At 43.7% G+C, this 19577-nt stretch overlaps 1 protein-coding gene across 2 annotated transcripts in view; it reads left to right on the forward strand.

The window, feature by feature from the left end:
- PRKCB (protein kinase C beta) overlaps nucleotides 1-19577 on the forward strand; it is a 235662-nt gene that overhangs the window by 182703 nt on the left and 33382 nt on the right. For both annotated transcript variants that reach the window (XM_070955146.1, XM_070955145.1), the window contains exons 14-15: nucleotides 14714-14794; nucleotides 14918-15025. In XM_070955146.1, the coding sequence (XP_070811247.1) occupies nucleotides 14714-14794; nucleotides 14918-15025 (189 nt within the window). The remainder of the gene's footprint in view (nucleotides 1-14713; nucleotides 14795-14917; nucleotides 15026-19577) is intronic.

Consider the following 19577-nt stretch of genomic DNA (forward strand, 5'->3'; position numbering starts at 1 on the left):
CTGGTCCCTTAGATTTTGAAGCCATGATGTTCTTCTTCTGCCTGGACCTCGTTTGCCTTCAGTCTTTCCCTGGAGGGTTAACTGAAGGATGCCATATTTTTCTGGGTGTCGCATCACATACCCAAAATATTCTAACTTTTGCTTTTTGATGGTTTTGATGGGCCACATGCTGCAATACAATACTGCCAATCATGCCAGGGTGGAGAGGGCAAGAAACGGGCATTTAAATAACCCCCAGAAATGCTGACAACTGTTTGCAATCCCTTTTCCTTCCTCATGCAAATAATGCTGGCAGTTGGGGAATGCCCAGGACTTTTTTTTTTTTTTTAATAAATTAAACTTTATTGTTTAAAAGAAAAAACATTTAAAAAACATACAAGTTTCTCTCAATTGAGAAACAAATTTGCATATACAGTACATAAACGTCACCTATTGACTAATTTCCATTATACTATATAAATATATTATATATATTATATGTACATATATACAAACATACAATAAAATATTCCATATTCTATACCTCTGACAGTGCTGTTTTTGTTATATTAATTTCTTCTAAATTTCATCTCTACCCATTTCCTTTCCTCTGGTTTATCCATTGGTACCATCTATTCCATGTTTCATAATATTTAGAGTCCTCCTTATCCTGTAACTCTAAAGTTAGTCTGTCTATCTCTGCGCATGTATATATTTTTTGTATTAATTCCTGGTCTGTTGGCAGTTGATCGCTTTTCCAAAATTGTGCTAGTGCTAATCTTGCCGCCGTGATTATATGAAGTATTAGGTATTTTATGTCATTTCGGATGTTCTTTTTGATCATGCCCAATAGGAAAATCTCAGCTTCTAATTCAATTTCACAATCTGTAATTTCTCTTATCCATATCCTTACCTTGTTCCAGTATTTGTTAATGACCGGGCAAAGCCACCAAACATGGTAGAAGGTTCCCTGTGTTTTTCTGCACTTCCAACAGGTCGAATCTACATTTGGGTACATTTTCGCAAGTCTTGCGGGGGCCAGATGCCATCGATACCACATCTTATAATGATTTTCTTTGTAAGCCACCGATTTTGTCATACTGTAGTTAGTTTCCCACACTCTTTCCCAATCTTCTAGCTGTAGACTGTGGCCAATGTTTCTCGCCCATGATACCATCTGCCCTTTCACTAATTCTTCTGCCAAATCATATTCAAGTAAATATTTGTAGATTTTTGAAATTAATTTCCCTTCTTTAGATTCTAATAATTTATCCAACCTATTTTGTTTCAAATCTATTCCCCCCCTCCTCCTGATCCTTCCTGTATCTTATTTTTATTTGTGAGTAGGGCCACCAGTCTATTGCTATTCCTTGTTCTTTTAATTCTTCCCTAGTTTTTAATTTACCCTGTGTATCCAATATTTCTCTATATCGTAGAATTTTTTGTTTTGATAATATGTTTGGGTGGGTGGTTGCTTCTATTGTCGACAGCCAACCAGGGATTTTCATATAATGTTTACGTTGAATTTGTTGCCAGGTACTAATTAAAGATTTCCTAATGGTATGATTGTTAAAATGTTTGTATGATTTGTTTCCAGAATTCCAAATAAAGGCATGCTATCCCTTCATTAGGTCATGTCCTTCCAACTTTAACAGTCTTTGATTCTCCAAAGTTATCCATTCCTTGATCCATAGTAAACTGGCAGCCTTGTAATATTTTTGCCACGCTGGAAAACCGAAACCACCCCTAATTTTATCATCTTGTAATATGTTTAATTTTATTCTCGATTTTTTCCCCTCCCATACAAATTTTGTGGTTATTTTATCCAAATTATCAAAAAATTTCTTATCCAATTTTATTGGGATCGTTTGGAATAAATAAAGGAGTCTTGGAAATATGTTGGATTTTACCACTGCTATCCTCCCCAGAAGGGACAACTTTAGCTTCCCCCATTTATCTAAATCTTCTTTAATTTTCTGGACCAAGGGTTCATAATTGTCCTGTTTTATTGTTACTGTTCTAGCCATCAAATGGATCCCTAAGTACTTCACTTTCTTTACCGCCTGTAGTTGTGAAACATTTACTAATTGCTCTACTTGCTTTGCTGTCATATTTTTTGTTATCATATTTGTTTTTTCTTTGTTGATTTTTAGGCCTGCTACTCTTCCAAATTTTTCAATTTCTTTTATTAACTTGGGGATTGTTTCTATTGGGTCTTCTATAAAAAAGACAAGGTCGTCCGCAAATGCTTGGACCTTGTACTCCTCTCTCTTAATCTTTAGTCCTTGTATCTCTTTGTTTGCCCTAATTCTAATTAATAAATTTTCTAACATTAAAATGAAAAGCAAGGGGGACAGCGGGCATCCCTGCCTTACTCCTTTATTTATTCCAAAAAATCCTGTTGGGTCCCCATTTACCAATATACATGCTTTTTGGTCCTGGTATATTGATGATATCATTTTTGTGAATTTATCGCCGAAATTCATACTTTTAATTTGTTCTTTCATAAATTGCCAGTTTACTTGGTCAAATGCTTTTTGTGCATCCAGAAAGATCAGGGCTATCTGTCTTTCTGGATGCACTTCATAATACTCTAAAACATCCATTACCATCCTTAAATTATTTTTTATTTGTCTTGTGAGCAAGAAACCGTTTTGGTCCAGATGTATTTTGTTATGTAATATTTTTTTCATTCTATTAGTGATTATATTCATTAGGATCTTGTAATCGGTGTTCAACAAAGAAATTGGCCTGTAATTTTTTATTAATGTGGCATCTGCCCCTTCTTTTGGTATTAGGGAGATATACGCTTCCTTCCATGTGTTTGGTAATTTTGCCTCCGACAGGGCTTCATTATGCACTTCTAATAATATTCCATTTAATAATTCTCCAAATGTTTTGTAAAATTCTGTTGGTAAATCATCGGTCCCCGGGGTTTTATTATTTTTCTGTCTCTTCAATGCTTCTTTTAATTCACCCATCGTGATCTCCCTATTTAGTAATTCTTTTTCCTCCTCTGTTAATATTTGTACCCCCTCTCCTTTTAAGTACTGTTCAATTTCCTCTGTTGTTGCTATGTCCTTCTCATAAAGCTTCTGATAATATTGAAGTATTATTTCCTTTTTCTTCTCTATGCTTTGTTGGATCTTCCCCTCATCATCTTGTAATTTCTGGATTGTTCTTTTTCCCCTTTCTTTCCTTAGCCTATATGCCAACCACCTCCCTGGTTTATTTGCATGCTCAAAATAGTTCTGCCTTATATATTTCAAATTTAGTACATATTTCCCTTGTTCTAATATGTTGAGCTTATGTTTTGCCGCTATCCACTTCACCCTTATTTCTTCATCTCCTGGTTTCCCTTGCAATTTATGTTCCCAATTTTGAATTTCCTCCCGTATTTTATTATATTCTTTTTCTCTCTCCTTTCTCCTTTTTGCATTATATGCTATTGTAAGGCCTCTTACATACGCCTTAGTAGTGTCCCATAAATTTTGTAGGGAGGTGTGTTGTTTTGTATTTTCCTTATAGAACAATTCTAGTTCTTTTTCCAAATACTTCTTATATTCTTTCTCTTTGATTACCTGTAAATTCATTGTCCATCTGTTTTTTTTCCTCTGATGCCCCTTCCACGTCATCATTACTGGGTTATGATCTGCCCAATCATTTGATAAGATTTCTACGGTTTCTATCTCTCTCATTAACATACCAGATACCCATGCCATGTCTAACCTGGACCAAGACTTGTGTGGATTCGAGTAATATGTGAAATTCTTGGTTTCGGGGTTATAAAACCTCCAGCTATCTATCATGTTTAACTCTTCGACCATTTCTGTAAAGGTTCTAGATAATATGTTTTTCTTATTTTTATTTTGCTGGTCAGATTTATAATCTTTTTTTACATCCGAAATGGCATTAAAATCTCCAATTAGACATACATTTTCGATTTTTTGCTCTATGATTTTCTCATGCATTTTTTTGTAGAATTCTAATTGTTTACTATTTGGTGCATATATCGCAACCAATAATATATTTTTGAAGTCAAATTTTAACTCTATCATCACAATTCTACCTTCAGTGTCTGTATATCTTATATTACTATCTATCCCTTCCTTAATATATACTACTACTACTCTTTTTTTCTCTTCTGCCAGTGATGAATATGTTATTCCTAATTTCTTATATTGTATGTAATTTATATCTTGTTTTCTTATGTGTACCACCTGGAGACATACTATATCGGACTTTTGTTTCAGAATCTTTTTGAAAATTTGGTGTCGTTTAGATGGTGAGTTGAGACCATTTACATTTACTGATAGAATTCTTAGGGTTCTTTCCATGTCTTACTGACTTTCCCGTTGTTTCTTCTTTGTTTCTTCTAGTTCCTTTTTTTTGCCTCTTGTTTGTACTCCTCCTTCGTCCTGAGTCTCTCCTTCCTCCTCTTTTCCTCCCTGTGGTGGGGTTCTTTCACGTTCCTGTCTCTGTTTTCCTTTAATGCTTCTTCCTCCCTCCTCTCTGCTATCGTGTGTTATCTCACTGGCCATCATTTGGTCATATAGTTCCCTTGCTTTACTCTGCGAATCCACCTTTATTTTCCTTCCCTGCCATGTTACCAACATTCCCTCGGGTATCGTCCATTTGAAAGGTATATATCTCCTGTTTAGCAACGTGGCCAGGAACCAGTAATCCTTTCGCAAGTCTCTTATTCTCTTGGGAATTTGTTTCAAAGTTATTATTTCTTTATTCTTGTAAAGCATAGGTTCATCCTTTGTTATTTTATAAACGATATCTCTCACCTTTCTTCTCACGAATCTTATGTGTACCTCCTGCGGAAGTTTGTGTTGTCGGGCGTAGTTTGTGTGTACCCGGTACACTTCATCTAATTCATTTATTATTTCTTCCCTTTCTCTTTGGAGAGCCTCAGCTATCATCTCCGCCATTATCATTGTCAAATCTTCTTCTCTTTCTTCGACTACATTTTGAAAACGCAGGAAGAATGCCGCCTTTTCCATCTCCAGCTGAGCTACTGTGTTCTCAAACTCTTTATTTAATCCCGTCATTTTTATGTCCAATGCTTCCAACTTTTCTTCTGTCAATTCAGTTTTTTGTTCTATTTCTTTTATCTTTTGATCATTTTTTTGAATAATTTCTTGAATCAGATCTATTTTTTCATCAATCTTTTGGATGTCGTTCTTAACTTCCTTCTTTACCTCATCCATATCTTTTCTAGATTGTTCGTGGTTTCTGGTCATGCACTCCTGCATTTTGACCATTGTTTCCTGGATTGACATTAAAGTAGCCTGCATTGTTGGCAAACTGGGTGTGCTAGGTTGTTTCTCTGATGCAAACATTCCCTCTAGGGTTTTCTGTGACACCGGTGAGGCCGATGGTCCAGCTAAAATTGATGTCGTTTTCTTCGCAGTCTTCAACGTTGTCGTAGTAGTGCTCGTCATCTCTTTCAGGATTCTATATTGTTCCACCAGTATTTTATCAACTTTCTCCCAAATCACCATCCAACTTTTGTCTAATTTCTTTCTTTCCCTTTCCTTTTCACTTGTAAAAAATTCAATTCAGTAGTCTCTCATTTACTTTATCTATTTTCTTTAAGTGAGATTCCTTTAACTAATTAATTATCTCTTATAAAATACTTCATAAAAATGCAATAAAAATATAAGCTAGAGTATAATATAGATATTACAATATATTAATATAAATTAATCTAAATAGCTAATATAAATATAAATAGATATAAATATAGATATATAAAAATAGATAATCACAGGCTTTACAAATCAATTAATTCAATTAATTCCCACTATTTACTTTTATAGCACTACAATTATTGTGAATCCTAATTTATTATTTACTATATATACTGTTATATACTATATACTATATACTAACTTATTTATTAATAAACACAAATATCACTATGATTCTTAATTGCAATAAATATCAATAACAATAGCAATTATCTATGTTTTTTTTTAAAAAAGAGGATTATATAAAAGTAATATATTTCAGTTTTCTATTCAATTTCTATGACTTTTATAAGTCTTTTTCATCATAATTTCAACAAAAGAGAGGTCTTTCCTGTTTCAATATGGCAATCTCCAATCTGCACAGTCACAGTCCACAATTTGTTCTTGCCAAACTACCTCTCTCCTTCCGTTAGAGCAGCCAGAAAAAAAGGAGGATACAAGGAATGTTTGTTTTCTTTAAGTCTTTAAATCTCTGCACTTCAAATCCACCTCTCCTCACTTTCGTCTTCACTATTTAAAGTCTTTCTCCGCTTGTCTCTGTCTCGTCCTCTTCCTTTCTGCTCACCTCCTCAGTTGCCACCCTTTGCGCTCTGAGATCTTCTCTTCCGTGCTGCTCCTCCGGAAAATTATTTCCTCCTCAGTTTTGCGCCAAAATGCTCCAAAATACTCCAAGATAACGATCCTCGCTTGCTCACCCTCGGCAGTTTTGCACTGTACTCACTCCTCCTCTTCCCCGCTGGTCTCAATCGGCTTGTCGGGCCTCTGGGCCAGCTGCGCTCACCAGCTAGCTTCTTCCCGAGCCTGGATTGAGGGATCTTCTCAGTACGGCGGGAGATCGCACCTCTCCACGCCTCCCCCGAAGTTTCCCCTCTCTATTCCCGATCTCTCCAAGATCGGTCTTCACCAAATAAGGCACCAAAAGCTCAGAAAACTGGCAACAGAGAGAGAGCGCTCCTCTCCTGTGCCGCCACAGCCCTACGTCACCGCCGGAAGTCGGGAATGCCCAGGATTTCATGGGAGGGAGAAACTTTTTCCTTATTTTCTCCAAAATAATTTTTTTCCAGGCACACACTTTCATATTGCTGCATTGGGAAATAAAGAGGGAAAGGTGAGAGCCCAGCCTGCAGGCATTTGCACTCCTGGTGAAGAAGAAGGGCTTTTGAGATGAATGGATTTCCTTGCATATTTCCCAAACAGAAGCTTTCCTGCATTTGAGGTGCTGTCTTAAGGGTGGCATTTCTCCAGAGAGCCAAAATGAAGGCTGGAAGGCTGGCCTCAAAGCCTCTGATCTGGGCTGTTTTTCAGCCGGTTTTTTGCGTGGGCTTCTGTGCACGTGCAGGGTTTTCAGGGCACTGTCAGCCCTGCCAGGTAGGCCAGTCAAGAATAGTATTGCCGAGATCCAAAGAATGACACTTTATTGTGGTTATTGTGACAGAATCTTGAAAGACGTTCAGAGGTTCCTTCTGCCTCATCTAAGACCAAACAAAATCCAGATGGGGTGATTTTGAGTTTCTTCCTCAAGCTTTCCAAGCTTGAGACTGAGGAACTTGCATCTTCATGGCTTGTTAGTTCCTCCACATCTCCAAGGTCAGGCTGCCTTCCTTTACATGCACTTTCCAGCTGGGCAAATGCAGAGCTCTTGCTTCAGCTGGACCACAAGGCCAGGGAGCTCTGCAGAAGACCAGCCTACATGCTTGGCCTCCCCGCTCTTCATCCTGGCTGGATGTCCACATGTGTCAGAGGGAACCCCAAAGAGAAGCCAGCTGGATTACTCAAAAAGCTACAGAAAACTCTTCCAATGAAAGCAGAGCAGATGTAGCAAGTTGCATGAATGCAGCCAACTCAGCTGGCTTAGGGTGTTGTGTGAGGACAGTAAGTGAGGGAGAAATCAGAGAAAGGTCCTCTGCTTTTGCCCACTTATCTCCCTTCTGATCTGCCTCCTGGTGCTTCCTCTTTCCGGAGAAAAGCACCAGAGAGCTCAAAAGTTGGATTATGACAGGGGAAAGGAAAAAAGGGGCAGGGGAGAGGACTGCTGGACTTAGGTGGCACCCTTTATTTTGAAATACTTGCCTGGATTTAGCTGCTTTGCATACATCATTTGACTGCCTTCTTGACATAATTCTGCTCTTTAGAGTGTTTTATGAGACAATTAATGCAAAATGGTTTAGAAAAGCTGCAAAGCAGATAAGAAGGATGATGAGGAAGGCTTCAAGTGACTGGCCTTGGCCTTCTCTGGAGCCTGCTCCCCCTCAAAGCCTGGAGAATCGCCATTTGTGGGAAGGACCAGCTTGTTCCAGGCTGCCTGGGAATCACTTGGTCTCGTTTGAGAGCAACTGGAGATGTTAGGAAGACTTCTGAAGCTCCTCTCCTGGTAATAAACTGGATCGAGTCTGTGTATATTTCACTTCAGTTAAAATGTAATTTGCATTCATGTTTGAATACATGAATCTTTTTAGAATAGAAATCTGTAATTAAGACAAATAAACTATGTAATGGTTTGCATTAAGTAGCAGGCCACAACCCCCCCAAGCCATTCAATCTGGCCTCATAAAATGATTGACACTGAGTGCCAGATGATGGGCTCCTCATGTTAAATGACAGCCACTGAGGAAGAGCTGTGGACCTTTTGGAGCCCCATCGGTGTTTATGGTGGCTACGATGTGGCCAGATTAAAGCCTTCGGGAGGTCCAGATGCAGATGTTGCAAGGCAGAAAAAGAAAAGCCAAAGCTGCAAAGGCAGAGCTACCTGGGAACGCAGGAAGTGGGGAAAAGCTCAACTCCCTGAAAGATGAAATCAAACAGCCACACACTGACAGGCACCAGTGAATGGAAACGGAGTAGAATTTGACACTGGCCATCAGAAGAGGGTTCTGGTTGCTACTCGGGACGCCGCAAGGAAAGGAGGGGCAGGGGGGCTGCTTTCATAGGAAGGAGAGAGCAAAGGAAGGGCATCCATTAGACTTTGTGGACAACCCGTCAACATGTCGATCATCCACGTTTATGCTCCAACCACTCAGGCGGAAGAGGAGGAGGTTGATGATTTTGACGGTCAAGTTCAAGCTGAAATAAGATGCAAGCGAGATAATGGAATACCAGAGTTGGAAGCGACCCTGGAGGTCATCTAGTCCAACCCCTGCTCAAGCAAGAGATCCTATACCATTGCAGACAAATATTGGAACACTGCTATCACATCACCCCTGGTCCTTCTTTTCACTGGACCAGACAAACCCAATTCTCTAGCCCAGATGTGCTGCTTTTGCCTGCAGACCGAAATGACAACGGTGGAAAGAGGACAATGTAGCTGGACTGTATGGCCCAAGAAACAGGCAGGAAGCGGAGAAAGGACCCAACAGTTTCTGCCAAGCCAAGAATTTCTGCATTGCTAACAACCCAAAGGCTGCCTTCAGACCCGGAGATCGCCAGGCTGAGCACCCAGAAATGGCATCGAAAAGCTCAGTTGTAACAGCAAAGAGATGGGGGGGGGCTCGCTGGGGAAGAGTTGCTCGTGTGCAGGTTCCAAGTCAGCCAAAGCAGAAGAACAAAGGCTCCCTCCCCCATTCCCATGATAGGATCTTGAACCCTCCATTTTTAGATCAACGAGAATCGCTTTCACGTCCTGAACCTCATAGATACAGGGCATCCCCCGTTCCCTAACTCTGTCTTTAACCCAGATTTCTGTTTAAGTCAGAAATCATTCTTATGTAGGGACTGTGTGAAGGTTCCGACTAATGTACCCAACCAATTCAGCACTCCAAGACGAACAGCTTCCTCAATGAACTGTTTTATTGAATAGATCATTTCGGCACTCATGAAAACAAAACCAGCTCTAACTATTTCCCTCGGTTTCAGTATAATTAAAGAATAGATCATTCCCTCCCCCGTTGTCACAGGTCACATTGTCCAATTGAGTGTTCTGGCATCTCCCTGGCAATTCCTTCTAGTCTCTGGCCAGCACCTGTTGAGATGACCTTGGTTCCCACAGGATGATCTGTTGTTATTGTCTGGTCTGACATTCCAACCTCTCCCCCCTCCCAACTGAGAAACAAAGATGGTTGCGGCAGGCCTGATCCGTTTCGAAGCTGACAGACTGCCTGTTACTAAAAAAAAAATGGATGGCCTTGTCCTTCCTCAAGATGACAAACTGCTGAAAACAGGCTGTATTTTTTAAAAGTGTGGCTTCCCTGGTTCCCGAAAACCTTGTGTGACTTCAGTGCTTCGTCGGCTCAAGAGAAAGCTGTCTGCCATTTTTAGTCACTTGCAGAGTATTCATATCTTGGGCTTCTCCTTCGGCTGGATGTTCTTTTTTTATTATTATTTATATATATATCATTTTGAAAAAGAAATTGGACATGGTGTGACCATCCTGGCATTATCTCCGCCATACACACTAAAGCAGAGGTCTCCAACTTTGGCAACTTTAAGCCTGGAAGACTTCAACTCCCAGAATTCCCCAGCCAGGGGCAGACCCCTGTACTAAAGTATAACACAAATATCTTATATATTCAGCACACCTTGCTAACTATATACACATATTTGATCCCCTATATACTGTTATATTTACATATATTACATCATCATCTCCTTCAGCTGGACTTTCTTAAAGGGGATGGCCTATAGAGAACCAGACAAACTGCGGATGCAATCAAAGAGGTTGTTAAGGATGAAACGGTGAAACTGTCAAAGACCAAGAAACGGAAGAAAGCAAACTGGATGGCAGAAGAGGAGGAAAATTGCCTGGAAGAGAAGCCAAAGCCCAGAATGAGAAATATTCTCAGAAAGGAACATAATAGAACATATATTAAGCAGAGTATGTATTGAGGGACCTGATTTGGAAGAAGATGAGCATGGTTTTAAAACTGGACAAAGAACCATCACTAATCTGTGCTACTTGATGCTACTCTGATGTTCTGCCCCAGCTACGGATCCCAAAGAACAAGCACACACAAACTCTAAACAAAACTTAGTTTACTCAAATAACACAGTTTTAGCAAACGCCGGCTGTTAATAAGCGTTCTTAACAGCCTGCCAGAATTCCACAGATAAGATAGTCAGAGTCTTACTGGAGTTGGCAGAAAACCCAGAAGCAAGGTTGCAGAGAAATCCCAACGCGATGATTAGCGAACTAAAGTTGTTTCCTGCAGCTTGTTGCAAGCTGCGTTCTTTCTTAAATAGGCTTAAGGAGTGGCCAAGTAGCCCCAAGCCTTACTCTCGAGGAGACATCTTCCTGAAGAACCACTCCTGCCTTTTGGCAACTCTGCGTGCCTGTGCATTGAGAAGAGGCTTCTCCTCTTCATCCTCTTCACTTAAAGGGGCCTCTGGAGGTTCTGAAGGCCCTGACTGAATCCCTGCCTCTGGCACCACATCTTCTTCAGCCTCCTTGCTGTCCGACTCGAGCGCCGGCTGCACAGGCTGCTGGCGCAGCACCACACCAGCCTCCTCGTCGTCGGGATCAGCAACAATCCGCGCAGGCCACTGGCAGGCCACAACATCTGAAAAGCTGAAGATGCAAAGGACCCACAAGCCCACAAATAATGAAAACCAAGGAGCAAAGTGAAAAAAAGGGACTTAGAGGATTAAACAAATAAAGTAGGAAGAGCAGCCAGTCTTGGGATCAACAATTTATCAAGGAGAGATGCAACCTAGAATTAAGGAGAAATTTCCTGTCAGTGAGAACAATTAATCAAAGAAAAGCTTGGGCTCAGAAGTGGTGCGTGCTCCATCACTGGAGGTTTTTAAGATGAGATTGGACAGGTGCTTGTCTAGAATGGCAAAGGGTCTCCTGCTTTGCACTAAAAGACCTCCAAGCTCCCTTCCAACTGTTATTTTGTTATATTCAGAAGTGATGATCTGTATCTATAAAGAACAGAATTGTTCAGGCAATAGATTTCTGTCACTATGAAATATAAAGTTGGGCTTTGAAGCAAGACAGAAAAAGCGTTGATGCTTTTAACATGTTGATATTGAAGAAGAGCCTTGAGAATTCCCGTTTCTCAGGACTGAATAATCTTTTCTACCCTTCCCAAGGCCAGGTCTACATTCCAAAATCTACTAGCCCTAAAGGAGGGACAATAATGATTTCATTCTTGTAGAAGCCCTCCCTGGTTCCACTGAATGTTGCCAATTACTACCCAGTCACAATTAGTTTGGGGAGGGGGCAGGATGGTTGAGAATGGGCTATCCTTGCAGCTCTAGACACTTTGGGAAGGCATCAGTTATTCTGACTCTGGATTCAGGCAGGGTTTGGGGACAAAATCTGCCATGGTTGCCCTGATAGATGAACTTCTGCAGAAAAGCGATGGAATGTTTTTTCTATTAATTCTGCTTGATTTTTTGGGCTTTTAACCCCCACAGCCATGGTGTCATGCTGTATAATCTTTAAGAGTTTTGGATTGGGGGCAATAATGCTGTGAATGCCACAGAACGCTCTTCAGCCTGCAGTGTGGTTTAACGTCTGCAGAGAGAGTTTTTGTGACTATCGCAGGCTGAAAAGATGACCATTGTATTTTTGTAGATTATCTCAATCAAGAGAAGCTATTGGTGCATGTTCTGAATTAGCATCAGGATGTAGAAAACTGAAAGTGGATCATGACAAGATGGCTGGGAGATTCCTGAGTATAGGAATTAGGAAGTTTGCTTATCTATACCAGTGATGGCGAACCTTTTTGGCACCGAGTGCCCGAACCAGAACGCGTGCCAGAGTGCCAGAAACCCAAAAACCAGCTGGCCGGAGTGCATGCACATGCCAGAAACCAGAAGAGCAGCTGGCAATGGTGTGCGTGCCCACAGAGAGGGCTCTGCATGCCACCTCTGGCACTCGTGCCATAGATTCGCCATCACGGGCCTATACTCTGTGAACTGTACTTTCCTAGAAAGAATAGAGAATAGATTGGTGGTGGTCCCAAAGTCATTGGAGGACCAGGTGACCATCTACCAGGAACATTTCAGAATCCTAATAGAGCAGGAAGGGACCTTGGAGGTCTTCTAGTCCAACCTCCTGCTCAAGCAGAAGACCCTATACAATTTCAGACAAGTGGCTGGGCAGTTTCTTCTTAAAAAGCTCCACTGATGGACCCTCCATAACTTCTGGTGGCAAGCTGTTCCACTGGTTAATAGTTCTCACTGTTAGGAACTTTCTCCTTAGCTATAGATTGGTTCTCTCCTTGATTAGTTTCCATCCTTTGCTTCTTTTCCTGCCTTCTGGTGCTTTGTAGAACAGATTGACCTCTTCTTTATGGCAGCTTCTCAAATACTGGAACACTGCTATCACGTCCCCCCTGGTCCTTCTTTTCTCTAGACTAGCCATGCCCAGTTCCTGCAACAGTTAATTATCTTAGTTGCTCTTCTCTGCACTTTTTCCAAAGTCTCAACCTCTTTTTTGTAATATGGTGACCAAAACTGGACGCAGGATTCCAGGTGTGGTCTTACTAAGATTCTATAAAGTGGTACTAATCCTAATTTCTTAGCATTAATTTATTTCTAACTAGCTTTATCTACTATAAGTCACTTTTTTCAGTGCCATTGTAACTTCAAACGGTCACCAAATGAAGTATTGTAAGTCGAGGACTATCTCTAGTGGTATACTGGAGTATTACATGCATATTTAACCTCACACTTACCATAAATCAGTGTACAGCAGTGGTGGGTTGCTACCGGTTTGCCCCGGATCAGGGAAACTGGTAGCGGCAGTGGTGGGAGGCTCTGTCCACCAAGGCGGACGCTTCTGCACATGCGCAGAAATGTTGTGCGTGCACGCGAGTAAGCATACACCCATGAACAAACCAGTAGCAGTGGGTTTTGAAACCCACTATTGGTGTACAGGTGTGTGAAATTCAATCATTCAAGAAAAGGCTTCATGCATCATAGAGAGAAACTATAAGCTCTTACGATTTGTACTTGTGGCTGCTCTGTTTTGGCCCAGTTAAGTTTCAGTAAAGCCTTGTGGAGTTGTAGGATAGGTTGGTTTCCTCATTGCAGTCCATCCTTTTTCAAGGACACCTTTCCTCCCGAGTGGGAACGCTTGTCTCCTCTTACACGGGCAGTGGAGGCTGGCCTAATGTTGTTTTCATCCTTTTAAAAGATGTGGTGTTTTAAGGCAGTGTTTCTCAACCGTGGGCACTTTAAGACACACGGACTTCAACTCCCAGAATTCCCCATCCAGCCATGCTGGCTGGGGAATTCTGGGAATTGGAGTCCACGCGTCTTAAAATGCCCCCGGTTGAGAAATACTGCTCTGAGGAAGTTAGGTATAGATTTGGTTGAATTTATATAATTATATCCTGTTGTTCTTGTGGAATTCTTTTATTTGTGGATGTGTCATTCTATTTCCATGGAAACTCCCTTCTGTGGGTATTTGCTGTGAAAGTCAGATAATAAATATTCTACAAATATGTAGCATAAGGACTGCAAACAGCGAGATAAGGGAGCAGGTGCTGGGGGGGTCATGCTTGGTGGAAAGACGATTTGCCATTTCAGAAACCCGTGTCTCCTTCTTTGTGGAGGATCGGTTCCCATGGCGCAAGACTCCTAAGCAACCAGCCTTCCTTTGCCTTTCTTGTAACTGGGAGCTGCAGCTCATGAAAAACGTTGGCCTTTTAATCAAATGTGCTAGTCAGAAAAAGTGGTGCCAGGCTCCTTAAGATATTTGGCCACCATGGATGGGCACAATTCCCCTCCTATCCACATTTCCTATCAAAGTGCTGCTACCACATGGCTGTGGAACTAAGAGGACTATGGACTTAGTCCTATAATGCAGTGGTCCCCAACCTTTTTGGCTGCATGGACCGGCAGTGATGTGTGGTGGCATGCAGTGGGAGGGGTGGGGGTCGGACAGGTTTGCATTCTCAACCTAATCACATGCATGTGCAAATGAAGCTTCAGATGCTCACCCACCACTTGTGGCCCTGTTCCCAACGGGCCGTGGATCAGAGGATGGGGACCTTTGCTATAATGGTGATGTGGTTTCTGTTGTCTTTCAGATAATTGCCTATCAACCCTATGGGAAATCGGTGGACTGGTGGGCCTTCGGCGTCTTGCTCTATGAGATGTTGGCGGGGCAGGTAATCCAGCCTTGTGCTGTAGGGGGGGGGGGTTGCCTTTGAGGTGGAGCATCCCCAGAGCTCCCTAGAGAAAAGAGTGGGTGCCTCTGAAACCCCTTCCTCTTCTGCTCCCCAATTACACAGGCACCTTTTGAAGGAGAAGATGAAGACGAGCTCTTCCAGTCGATCATGGAGCACAACGTGGCCTATCCCAAATCCATGAGCAAAGAAGCAGTGGCCATCTGCAAGGGGGTGAGTGACGCCTTCAGCTCCCCTGGGGTTGGGGAGGAGGGAGCACGTTTCTCCCCACACTCACAGCATGAGGGGCTGAGTTGTGGATAGGCAGCAGTAGCTACGATGGGGTGCCGTGACACAGGAGGGACATGGCACTGAATTTCCCACCTTCTCTGAGTGGGACAAGTTGGCCCTACTGGCTCCCTTGCCTCACTCCCAGACCGGAAGAGTCCGGCTGCTGCAACAGCCATCGGAGCTGCTTTGTTGGACTGCCGATTGTCTCTCCTCTTCTTCTGCATCCTGTTGCAAACGAAACCGTCCCACGTGCAGGGCTGATGAGGCTCTGCTTTCTGCTTTATGAGGCTCCAGTTGGATTTATGGCTGGGACAGCAGGGGCCCCGTGGCATTTCCTTGGCTCAGCTTGGACAGGATAAAAAAACAGCTCAAGGCTCTTACAATGGAAATTCCAGTGCCGAATGAAACATATTCCCCTCCTCCCTTTGGAGTGGACAGAACAGATCACTTAGGATTTTCCTGAAAATGCCTCACCTAGTAGTGACCAGAATGATCAGGAGACGGGCAGGATGGAGGCTGGAAGGGAACAGCTAAAGCTGAGACCAAATTTTCTCTCTCTCTCTTGTTGTCAGCAAAAGTAGTGAGGGGGTCTTGCTAGGTTTGCAGCTCCAGTCTTTCCACCCGTTGAGTAATTGACAATGTAAAGGCTAAGTAATCCTGAAATAGCCTCAGTGATTGAAGTCCAAGACACTGTGACTGACTTGGGTTTTCTTTTAAATCCAGCCACGCTTCTCCCTTCTGCCCTCCATATGCACTGGCGACCTTCTCTTGCTGGAAGATCAGAGGAGGTTCCACCATTGGGCTTCCTCACCATTAAGCATCCCTTCCAGCGCTCCACCCCCATACCAACAGGTCAATCTGGGCAGCCCCAGAAACTTTGGCGAGGGGGCATTTGAAAACCAAATGTGTCCCTTGAGTGATGCAAAGCCCTTGAGGTTTGCAGAAGAGGTGCAGGTCACTTGTGGCCATTTTGAAGTGCCATGGCAATCCAGGCTAGGTTGGGGGCCGGCTGGCGTGGTGGGAAAAAGCTGTTCCACAGGGGCTGGATTTGGGGGAGGCCTGTGAGGCTCCTTGTGGGATGTTGGGCAGTTTACTTTCTCAGAAAGTGGTATTCTCCCTCTCTGGTGCATTCAAGTCATTGCTCCCATAAAGGAGAATATTTGTAGCTCAGGGTTGAAATGAGGGGTCCTTGGCGCTCTCTGAGCTTGGTGGTTTTCTTGCAGATGTTTCATTACCCAAACTAGGTAACATCATCAGGGCTACTGTTAATCATTGCTCATTCATTCATTCATTCATTCATTCATTCATTCATTCATTCATTCATTCATTCATTCTCAGTCCAATTGCTCTAGGCAATGCAGGGAATCCCAGAGTGGTTAGCTCTTGCTTCAAATGGCCCTCTTTCTCATTCCCCCCACTCATCAGCACTCCCATCTTGGGCCACTTACCCCGCAGAGCCCATCACTCCCTGTGCCCGCTTGGCTGCAGTAACTGGAACTCCTCTGGAGGCAGGGGTGAAATGCTCCCAGTTCGGACCGAATTGCCCGATCCGGTAGCAATGGTGGCGGGTGGTTCAGAGAATCGGTAGCAAACATCCCTGCCCCCCCATGCCCAGCTGAGCCACGCAATCATCAGAGGCTCTTTAAAAAAAATTTAAAAGCATTTTTTCTGCAACCACTTCCACCAAAAAAATGTTTTTAAAAGTAAAAAAAAAGCCTCTGATGACCGTGCGGCTCAGCTGGGCTCATCAGAGGCTTTTAAAAGCATTTTTTCGCCCGAAGAGGTTGTAGAAAAAATGGTTTTAAAAGTAAAAAAAAAAAAGAAAAGTTGGCCATGCCCACCCAGTCACATTACCCACCACCACTACCAAGCCACGCCCACAGAACCAGTAGTTACAAATTTTACATTTCACCACTGTCTGGAGGGGTCTACGCAGAGGGGCCGTGAGGAGCCACTCGGAGACCCTTGGCTGATGGCTGGTGATTCCGCACAGGGCCTGCAGAGCATTCTGCCCCTGCAGCCACCCTTCTCTTTCCCAGACCTTGGGGGGGAAGAGCTCTGCCCAGTTTGGCTGGGCAGCCAAAACCTGGCTGGGCTTTCTGTGAATTCGGTGCCTTGAGGTTCCCCATGGGACCTTTGTTGCCAAATCTCCTCGGATCCTGAGGGACGTTCCCAGACTGTGCAGACCTTGTCTCAGCAATTGACAGATAGACGAAGATGTGTGTTTTGCTTTTCATGGGAGGAAGCAAATATTTTGGCCAAAGCTACTTTCAAGTCATGGAAGCATAAAGTGGGAAGAGATCTCAGGGGGAATCTAGCCCAACCCTTTCTTCAGGGAAGGATCCTGCCAAAGTATTTCGGATAGAAGGTGATCTGACTGTTTGAAGACTTCCGGTGAGAGGGCTCATAGCACCAAATGAGGCCATCTGGCCCACCTTCGATGACCCTTGCTCTTCTAAGGATTCCTCCTAATGGCTAACCTGCATCTACTTCCACTGATTTTGGTCCTGCCCTCCTCCACAGGACAACCCTTCTGACCAGGGCTCTCCAACCTCCAGGCTGCGTCCCACTACCAGCCGTGACCTGTTCAGAACCGGGCCACGCAAGTGGTGGGCAAGTACCCTTGCATGCAGGCACATGTGCTTACACACAAAGCTTCATTTGTGTGAGCAACAGATGCAGGTGCCTGCCACTTGCACAAATGGAGTTGTGTGTGCTTGCGTGCATGCCTGCCACTCACACAAAACCATCCCTTCTTCCCCCATGCCACTAGTCTGCCAAACTGGAAAGATTGGGGGTCGCTGCTGTAGATCTTGAAGATGGGCATCCTCTCCTTCCCATTTTCTCTCTGTGGGGCAGGCTGTAGGTCTCCACATCCTTTAACAAACAATCCCTGGTGGCTCTGTGGTTGGAATGCAGTATTGCAGGCAAACTCTGCTCACAGCCTGGAATTCGATCCTGACCAGCTCAAGATTGACTCAGCCCTTCAGCCTTCCGACGTCAGTAAAATGAGGATCCAGATTGTTGGGAGAAATATGCTGACTCTGTAAACCTCTTAGAGAGAGCTATTAAAGCACAATGGAATAGTATATAAGTCTAAGTGCTATTGCTAATGCTATAACTATCTTGCCCAGTCCTCCTTTGAACCCAGCCCACTTGGCTCTGGGGCTTTTCAGACTCTGTCCTGGAACCTGGCCAAGGCACAGTGGAGGGGAGTAACTGTTGTTCTTCAGGCCCCCCAGCCCAGCATTTGCTGCTCAAGGTGCATCCTTTGGACAGAAGGGGCTGGGCTTCCAAGAGGGGGGACCCCCATTCCCTCCCTACTTCCCTCGCTTTGGGCAAAGAGTCCAGCAGGTCTCAGGGCTTCCTTCTACTTGGAGGGCCGCAAAGACCCTGCGGTCAGTGAATCCGGGGTGGGGGGTGGGGACGGGAACCAAGACAGAGCCAGCCTCTCTGCCAGACTGTGGCTGAAACCATTCCAGGAAGCTGTGCCTGGTTCTCCTGGGGGAGCAATTTAGAGATAACCATGATGAACTTCCTATCAGTTTTATTTCCTTTCCCTGCAAATTGGCAAGAGATAAGACTGATTAAAACATCTGCTGGATTTTCAGTAATGGCTTTTCACACTTCTGGCAAATGCCAAGGCTGAATGGAAAGCAACCGAAGCAGGCAAGGGCGGGGAGGGGGAGCAAGCTGTGGACACCCTCCCTTCCTGTCGCACTGCTGCCTTTATTTTGGGCTGGAGGAAAATATGACACACACTTACATAATGCTAAATTTGTGTACGCACCAAAATCATGCAGTGTGAACTTGAATATACCCCTCAGAAAACCTGATGATGCCATGCCATCTCCTTCCTCGTGGCAGCCCTGGCTACAATAGTATTCAGAGCAACATCCGCAGCAGGTGTTCTCTGATGATCAAAAGGGGAGGGATCCTTCCTATAACACGCCTTCTTGATACCAGGTGTTGCATGCATGCCTCCCCCACCCACCCCAGGCCTGGGGAGACAGACACACACACACCCATCAGCCCCAGGCGAAAAAGGAGAATGGCCTCTGGGAAAAGCAGCCATGTTTATTTTTAAGCTGCTTCTTAGTGAGATATTTGTTTGGCCAATGCATTCAACTTTGGCTGCAAGGGAGGACCGGAGCAATTCCCAGGAAGAAGGAGGTGACTTCCAGCTGCTGAACATGGACCCAGAGCAGAAGAGAAAAGGAGAACTTGGGTGCGCATCCTGAGGCCCAGCTGGTTCTAGACCCCTCCAAGGGAGGGCTCGAAAAGCTAGAATGCTTGGCTGCTGCTCAGCTGCTTCTGAGCAAAGGAAGCCTCTGGCCCTGATCAGCCACTGCAGCTTCTGAGGTCTTCGTAAGGCCTCCTGAGCTACCAGGGCCAAGGGAATCTCCTCAGGTGCTGACAGATGCCAAGAAGACAGGCACTGGTGAACTGAGATGGGGCCAACCCTGATCTGGCACTTCAGATCCCAGTCCTGTGG

This window comes from Pituophis catenifer, unplaced genomic scaffold (genome assembly GCF_029215685.1).
Source record: "Pituophis catenifer annectens isolate HBS135680 unplaced genomic scaffold, rPitCat1.0.hap2 SCAF_16, whole genome shotgun sequence".
NCBI classification, from domain to species: Eukaryota; Metazoa; Chordata; class Lepidosauria; order Squamata; family Colubridae; genus Pituophis; species Pituophis catenifer.